This window comes from Mandrillus leucophaeus, unplaced genomic scaffold (assembly GCF_000951045.1).
Source record: "Mandrillus leucophaeus isolate KB7577 unplaced genomic scaffold, Mleu.le_1.0 Scaffold58, whole genome shotgun sequence".
Taxonomy (NCBI): domain Eukaryota; kingdom Metazoa; phylum Chordata; class Mammalia; order Primates; family Cercopithecidae; genus Mandrillus; species Mandrillus leucophaeus.
This window is the reverse complement of record NW_012106252.1, coordinates 1,041,253-1,049,862: the sequence shown is the minus strand read 5'-3', so window position 1 is coordinate 1,049,862 and position 8,610 is coordinate 1,041,253. Positions and strand designations below refer to the sequence as shown.

Here is an 8,610-nt window from a genome sequence, read left to right as displayed (position 1 = left end):
CCCGGCACCTCCGACACCCGGAGCCCGACAGCCGGGCGCAGCGCGGGGATCAGTCTCGGGCACCGCGAGGGAGTTGGCACAGCGCAGACAAGGGAGGAGGGACAGGGGTCGGGGATGAAGGGCGGTGGCCAGGGAGGGCGCTGTCCTGGCACGCATCGTACAGGGAGCACTGTCGGGCTGGACCCAGGGAGACACTAGTGCACAACTGGGGGAGCAGCTGAAAAGGGGAGCGCCCGAGTCCCCAGCCCTCTCTCCTGAACAGCCCCAGCCACGTGTCCGAAAAGCCCTAGCCGTCGAGTGGGAGCTGTCGGCGCTGGCCTAACTTTGGGTTGGAATATCTCCCCTTCCCAGAAACTGGGCCCGAGGCGGGCTGGGGGGATCCTTGCAGCCCTCTCCAGAGGGCCTGTGGGCCTCCCGCCTTCAAGTTTCTCTTTCAGTTTCTAGCCGTACCCCCCACTGGGGAAGCTCCGGTGGGGCAAGGGGAGAGGAAGACGGGGAGGGCACCTGCTTCTGCAGAGCACCTTCTCCTCCCCTTCAACGGGTTCCTCGTTGGAGGGGATGGGCTGCCCTCCATCTCTGTTCCCGAACAAGAAAGCTGTCTGTGGGAAGGGAGGGGCCTGGCCTGACCGCGGTCCAGGGATAGGTAGGCATGGCAGGGCCAGGGGCAGGCCCGGTTCCTTGGCCTCTGGAGAGGAGAGCACTTCAGCGCTCGGCTCGCCCTAGGTGAACGGCCATGGCAGGCTGGATCCAGGCCCAGCAGCTGCAGGGAGATGCGCTGCGCCAGATGCAGGTGCTGTACGGCCAGCACTTCCCCATCGAGGTCCGGCACTACTTGGCCCAGTGGATTGAGAGCCAGCCATGGTAGGCACGTCCCGCTCTGCCCCTCCTCAGAGGGTCCCTACCATCCAGGCCCTTTGGCCTCTAGTTCTACTCATGGTGGTTTGGTGTGACTCTGGTCCTGCCTGTCCTTCTCTGTGCGGAAGGGGTGGTGTCCCTGTGAAAGGGGAAGCCTGGGAGGACAGAGAATGGTTTTAGACTCGGATGTCTGTGGAGCTGCTGGGAACAAGTCTTGTGGGCCCTGGAGTGCCCTCGGTCATGAGCCTGGGGTCTCCACTTTATTCTGGGTCTCTGACCTCCTTGCCCAAGGAGGTGCCACAGTAGATTTTTCTCTCCTGCCCCGCCCCAAGGGATGCCATTGACTTGGACAATCCCCAGGACAGAGCCCAAGCCACCCAGCTCCTGGAGGGCCTGGTGCAGGAGCTGCAGAAGAAGGCGGAGCACCAGGTGGGGGAAGATGGGTTTTTACTGAAGATCAAGCTGGGGCACTACGCCACGCAGCTCCAGGTGGGTGTGGGCTCTGGGCCACCTACGGGGAGGCAGCATCATCTTGTTCCAGCATCAGAACCCCTGGGTTTTTTCCTGGCCTGGCCACTGACTCACCATGTGACCACGAACTTATTGGGAAGTTTTCTTTGATTTCCCCCACCCCCTCTTTCTAAATTAGACCTGTCAGATTTCTTTAGCATATTGCAAAGCAAGGGTGGGAGGTGTTTGTTGCCAACAGAGGGAGATGGGTGAACTGGCCTTGTGGAAGCAGCAGAAGGGATGGAGGGAGACTGAGTCAGGATTCCTGGGTTGGAGAAGGGAAGACCAGCACTCTAGAAATGAGGCAACCAGACCTCCCTCTTGGGCTTTTTTCAAGGTGAGAGAGGAGCTGTCCCGGAGACAAGAGCTGGACACAAGGGCTTTGAATTGAGTGTTTAGAAATAAGATGTAGCTTCTTCTTTACTTGAGGAGTAGGGGTGTGGAGGAAGAGAGGGAGTTTTTGTGGAAGCAGGAAAGGGGTGTGGGTAGTGATCACAGTCAAGCATTTATTGGAACTCACTTATGTTTCCTAGAGAGCCCTTCAATACAGACAGCGGGGTGCCAGGGAAATACAGGTTCATCCCAGAAGAGGGGAAAAACAGGAGAAACCTGAGGGGAACCAACATAGGAGGCCAGGGGCAGGGTGGTGGGAAGTACCTTGACCTTGGCATCAGATGTCCTGAGTCTGGAGTCATCTGCTTTCTCACTTGGTTGCATCTGGACAAGTACATAATGTCTCTCAGTATCAGTTTTCTCATCTGCGAAATGGGGATTATAGTTTCTGCTTATGTCCTAGGGTTTCCATGCTGTTAGTGCAGTGGTCCCCCACCACTTTTTGGCACCAGAGTCCGGTTTCATGGAAGACAATTTTTCCATGGACCGGGATTGGGCAGGGAGGTGGTTTTGGGATGATTCAAGGGCATTACATTTATTGTGCACTTTATTTCTATTATTATTACATTGTATTATGTAATGAAATAATTATACAACTTACCACAATGTAGGATCAGTGGGAGCCCTGAGCTTGTTTTCCTGCAACTAGACAGTCCCATCTGGGGGTGATGGGAGACAGTGACAGATCATCAGGCATTAGATTCTCATAAGAAGTGCATAACCTAGATCCCTCGCACGCGCAGTTCACGATAGGGTTAGCATTCCTATGGGAATCCAGTGCCACTGCTGATCTGACAGGAAGCGGAGTTAAGGCTGTAATGCGAGCAATAGGGAGCAGCTGTAAATCAGATGAAGCGTCATTTGTTTGCTCACTGCCACTCACCTCCTGCTGTGTGGTCTAGTTCCTAACAGGCCACGGACCTATACCAGTCCATGGCCCAGGGGTTGGGGACCCCTGTGTTAGAGTCAAAAGAGATGGTACATTGAAAGTGCTTCATAAGACCAGGTGCGGTGGCTCACGCCTGTAATCCCAGCACTTTGGGAGGCCGAGGCAGGTGGGCCACCTGAGGTCGGGAGTTCAGCCTGACCAATGTGGAGAAACCCCACCTCTACTAAAATACAAAATTAGCTGGGCGTGGTGGTGCATGCTTGTAATCCCAGCTACTTGGGAGGCTGAGGCAGGAGAATCCCTTGAACCCAGGAGGCAGAGGTTGCGGTGAACTGAGATCACGCCATTGCACCTTTAGCCTGGGCAACAAGAGCAAAACTCTGTCTCAAAAAAAAAAAAAAGGGAAAGTGCTTCATAAACTGTGGGTTTTTAATTCACTCCAAACCAGATATGAAGATGTTGGAGGGGAAGATGAGGATGAGGAACAGAAAGATAGAGGTGTCTGGGAGGCTTTCTGGGAAAAGCTGAGGCAGAGGCTGAAGGAGAGGAAGGGCTGGGCATGGCATGGGACTGGCATGGCTGGAGCAGAGGTTGGCTGCTGGAGGCTGCTGTTGGATTCTTTCAGAACACGTATGACCGCTGCCCCATGGAGCTGGTCCGCTGCATCCGGCACATTCTGTACAATGAACAGAGGCTGGTCCGAGAAGCCAACAATGTGAGTGTCCCTTGGGGATGGGGAGGGGTGTTGAGAAGTCCTTCCATATGCCTTTCTCTCCAGAAACAACTGTTTATAGAAAACAGCAGCACGAGGAGAGCACCAAGAAGATGAGGGACGTGGGCAAGTGTGAGAGGTGGCAGCATTGCACGCCAGGGTGGAGTGACCCCCTAGGTCCAGTCCCTGGCTCTACCACTTAACTAGCTGTGTGACTGGAGCAAGTTGCTTAATCTCTCTGAGCTTCTGTTCCTACTGTCTTTCTTTCTCTGTCTCTCTCTCTCTCTCTTTCTCTTTCCTTCTTTCTTTCTGCCTCTCTGTCTTTTTGACACAGAGTCTTGCTCTGTCACCCAAGCTGGATCTCGGCTCACTGCAAGCTCCGCCTTCCAGGTTCACGCCATTCTCCTGCCTCAGCCTCCCGAGTAGCTGGGGCTACAGGTGCCCACCACCATGCCCAGTTAATTTTTTGTATTGTTAGTAGAGATGGGGTTTCACTGTGTTAGCCAGGATGGTTTCGATCTCCTGGCCTCGTGATCCACCTGCCTTGGCCTCCCAAAGTAGTGGGATTACAGGTGTGAGCCACTGTGCCCGGCCCCTACTGTTTTTTTTTCCTCTGAGACGGAGTCTTGCTCTGTTGCCTAGGCTGGAGTGCAGTGACACGATCTCTGCTCACTGCAACCTCCGCCTCCCAAGTTCAAGCAATTATCTTGCCTCAGCCTCCTGAGTAGCTGGGATTACAGGTGCCCACCACCATGCCCAGCTAATTTTTTTTGTACTTTTAGTAGAGACAAGATTTCACCATGTTGGCCAGGCTGGCCTTGAACTCCTGACCTCGTGATCCACCCGCCTCAGCCTCCCAAAGTGCTGGGATTACAGGTGTAAGCCACCACGCCCGGCCTGTTCCTACTCTTGTAAAATGGAGATAGCAATCCTACCTATCCGTGTCAGAAGAACTAACACAGGCAGGCTCAGAGAAGTGAGGCCCTGGGAGGGGTAACGGGGATGCATCTCCCCAGTTCTGAAATAATAAGAGCACTGGGCATCTACACGGACAATGGCACAGTGCTCTACTATCTGCAATAGAGCAAAAGGAATTTCACAACATGACGTAACAGTTAGAAATCTTAGAACAGTGACCAGAGCAAAGGTCATATTATTTATTTATTTATTTATTTGTTTATTTTTGAGACTGAGTCTTACTCTATCATCCAGGCTGGAGAGCAGTGGTGTGATCTCGGCTCACTGCAACCTCCGCCCCTTGGGTTCAAGAGATTCTCATGCCTCAGTCTCCGGAGTAGTTAGGATTACAGGGACCCACCACCATGCCCGGCTACTTTTTGTATTTTTAGTAGAGACAGGGTTTTACCCTGTTGGCCAGGCTGGTCTCGAATTCCTGACTTCAAGTGATCCACCTGCCTCGGCCTCCGGAAGTGCTGGGATTACAGGCATGAGCCACTGTGCCCGGCCTATTATTTATTTATTGTTGTGGACACGATTTCAGGATTTACTCAGTAGACATTTACTGAGGTCTTACTGTACATCTGATGCTGGGCTATCATCAGAGAAACACATAAAGCCCTGGTTCCTGCCTGGAAGGAATTCTGGCAGCGATGGATTCTCTAGAGATGAGCTGAGTGCTAAGCGGGCCTACGTGGAAAAAGCACCCAACTCAGATCGGGGCAGGCTGGCAGGGGAGCGTCCTGAGGACAGGCATGTCTGAACTACAGTGGAGAAAAGCAGGAGAGGAGGGATGAATTTTCTAGTGAAAAGACAGCAGCTGTGAGAGCAGGAGGGCATGAATCTTCTTATCACATTGGAAGACTTGTAACTGGTCAGTGTAACTGGGGAGAAGGAACCAAGTAGGGGGTTGCCATGGATAAAAATAGATAGAGACACCCAGGCGCGATGCCTGGTGACCCAGGCGCTCACGCCTGTAATCCCAGCACTTTGGGAGGCTGAGGCGGGCGGATCACCTGAGGTCAGAAGTTCAAGACCAGCCTGGCCAACATGGTGAAACCTGGTCTCTACTAAAAAATACAAAAATGAGCTAGGCATGGTGGCGGGCGCCTATAGTCCTAGCTACTCGGGAGGCTGAGGCAGGAGAATCGCTTGAACCTGGGAGGGGGATGTTGCAGTGAGCCAAGATTACACCACTGCACTCCAGCCTGGGCAACAGAACGAGACTCTGTTTCGGGGAAAAAAAAAAAAAAAAAAAAAAGAGAGGGGTTAGAAACCAGGTCACAAAGGGTCTTCCAGCACAGCCCCCATGTCCGTGACCTGTTGCCATCACAGAGCTACATGCAAACCTAAAAATGACTTCAGCCTCATTGACAAATCCATGTCCATGGTGCTGGTGGTGTCATGGTCTGGCAGCTCATTCCTTCCTCCAGCCATAAAGCTGTTCCTGAACACCGCTGGTGTTCTAGGCCTTGTGGATTCTGTAGCACACAGGAAAGACAAGGTCCTAGCCCTTGGGAACCTCACAACCTTGTGCAGGCAGACAGACAGAAACACGTAAGCAAACACAAGAACAACACACTTTCAGACAGGAGCAGCACTACTGTGAATTGGCTCATCAGAGATGACCCCTCTGCAACGGTACCAGTTAAAGTGCTTTGCCTCAGGAGGATCTGATACCAGACTGTTCCAGACTGTTGGAACAATAAGTGCAAGGGCCCCAGGGCAGGAACATGCCTGTGTGTTCAAGGAGCAGACACAGAAAGCACACATTCCCAGGGAGCTGGAGATGGAGGTAGGCAGGGCTATGGCCAGCAGACACCATGGGAAGGGGTTTGGATTTTATTCTGAGAACAGTTCATTGGAAAGGCTCTGAGGACTTGGTCGCCTTCAGCCATGCGCTCCCTTCCTTTGTGACCTGGTTTCTACCCCACTCTCTCTATTTGTGTGTGTGTGTGTGTGTGTGTGTGTGTGTGTGTGTGAGATGGAGTCTCGCTGTGTTGCCCAGGCTGGAGTGCAGTGGTGCAATCTCGACTCACTGCAACCTCCCACTCCTGGGTTCAAGCGATTCTCCTGAATGTGCTGAAGGAATGGCTGGATCCAGGGAGAGCTTGTTGATGCCTCTCCCCTAACTTCATTTCGGGGTCTCCAGGATGCCTGTGAGAGGTTCGGCCTCTTTCCTCTTCCTTCGATCACAAGGGGGTCTTAAGTGAGATGACGTGTGTTCACAGAGCCCTGTTCTTCCCTGTGTCCCTAGGATCTACTGCAGTCCACGGCATTGGGTCAGCAAATAAATGTAGAGCGAGGGGTCATCATCATTAGTGGGAAAACCCAGGTGACACCTGGGACGTGTTGAGTTCTAGTCCCTGGGAGGGAAATTAGATGGCCCCTGTTTGGATACTCTGGTGGAGGCAGCTCTGACATAGACATTTGTACTTTGAAGGTGCCGTTATCTGCTGTTATCTGCCAGGTCACCTGTTTCTCCTCTGTCTTTCCCTTTTCTATTCCAATTCTGGCAAATGACTCCTTCTGATGCAAATGACCCTCCCTTCTTGCCCTACTTTGGGGTTTGGAGTCTGTAGTATTGGTGTTTCCTCCCATCCTCTTTTCCCCGAGTTATTTCCACTCCGTCTGTCTCCAGTGCAGTTCTCCGGCTGGGATCCTGGTTGACGCCATGTCCCAGAAACACCTTCAGATCAACCAGACATTTGAGGAGCTGCGACTGGTCACGCAGGACACAGAGAATGAGCTGAAGAAGCTGCAGCAGACTCAGGAGTACTTCATCATCCAGTACCAGGAGAGCCTGAGGATCCAAGGTGAGGCGCGGTGGAGGCACAGTGTGCATCCTGAGGGTGGGCGTGGGGAACATTCTATGGGCTCCTGGAGGGTAGGGCTTGGTCAGTGTCCATCTCCTCAGCACTTTGCCCAAAGCCTGGTAGAAGCAATGGCTCCTGGTGACTGAGCCCCTGCCGTGGGTCACACTTGGCACACATTATTTAATTCAACCCTTTCAACAATCCTATGAAGTGAACAGTTGTGTTATCCTTTCTTTGGTAAAAATGAGGTTCAAAGAGAACAAGTAACTTGGCCTAGGTTGTCTGTAAGTTACAGAACTGGATCTCAGCTAGAGCTTTATCGTAAAATTCCTATACTTTATTAACCAATATTCTCTCCTTAATGGTATATATTCTGTAAATATCTACATAAATAGGTAAATATGAACAGTGCTCCCTAACCAGAGGGAGGACTTGGATTGGAAGTCTTCTGGTTGAACCGGGCTGGGAGAGGTGGAACTTCCAGAGTGGGCCTTCTTGAGCCTCACGGATAGGATGTGGGCCTGGGAGAAGAGGTGACAGTAGAAAATTCTCCTGTGTCCTAGGTCCATAGTTTGCCAATGGCTCCCATGATAAAGATATAGGGAAATAAAAAAATCCAGTTAGCTTGGAAGGAATTAACCCCAGGTACAATTTGAGGAGTCATGGGACGTGGTCCATCTATTAATATGTCCCATTCCAGACTGACCCCAGAAATGTACCACCCCTTCTTAGTGAGAACAAGGGGCATCAAACTGCTTTTTCCTTTACTCTTTTTAATCTGGTTTCTTAAGGTAGACCTTAAGTCATTGATTTTAGACCTTTCTTCTTTTCTTTTCTTTTTTTTTTTTTTTTTTGAGACAGTCTTCTTGCTCTGTCACCCAGGCTGGAGCACAGTGGCACGATTTCGGCTCACTGCAGCCTCTGCCTCCCAGGTTCAAGCAATTCTCGTGCCTCAGTCTCCCGAGTAGCTGGGACTACAGGTGCAGGCCACCACGCCCGGCTAATTTTTTTAGAATTCTATTGTAACTATTTAAGCTCTCTTCCTAACCCTGCACTGTCAGTGCTTTTTGTATACTGAGACCAGCTCAGTGCCTGAATGTTGTAGCTATTATGTAAATACTTGCAGGATAATTCTAAATATTTATTTATTTATTTTTTATTTATTATTGCCCACGCTGGAGTGCAGTGGCATGATCTCAGCTCACTGCGACCTCTGCCTCTCATGTTCAAACTCTTCTCATGCTTCACCCTCCTGAGTAACTAGGACTACAGACATGTACTACCACGCCTGGCTAATTTTGTTGTTGTTGTTGTTGTTTTTTTGTAGTTTTAGTAGATATGGGGTTTTGCCATGTTGGCCAGGCTGGTCTCAACCTCTGGCCTCAAGCGATCTGCCCGCCTTAGCCTCCCAAAGTGCTAGGATTATAGGCGTGAGCCACTGAGCCCAGCCAATACTGGCAGGATAATTCTTTTTTTTT

General features: G+C 51.5%; 1 protein-coding gene across 3 annotated transcripts in view; it reads left to right on the top strand.

Moving 5' to 3' along the window:
- Positions 1-544: 544 nt before the first annotated feature.
- Positions 545-8,610, top strand: part of STAT5A (signal transducer and activator of transcription 5A) — a 33,410-nt gene continuing 25,344 nt past the window's right edge. For 2 of the 3 annotated variants that reach the window (XM_011998814.1, XM_011998812.1), the window contains exons 1-4: positions 545-861; positions 1,188-1,344; positions 3,273-3,362; positions 6,958-7,132. In XM_011998814.1, the coding sequence (XP_011854204.1) occupies positions 734-861; positions 1,188-1,344; positions 3,273-3,362; positions 6,958-7,132 (550 nt within the window). In that variant the 5' untranslated portion in view covers positions 545-733. The remainder of the gene's footprint in view (positions 862-1,187; positions 1,345-3,272; positions 3,363-6,957; positions 7,133-8,610) is intronic. The other variant, XM_011998813.1, reaches the window with a different exon arrangement.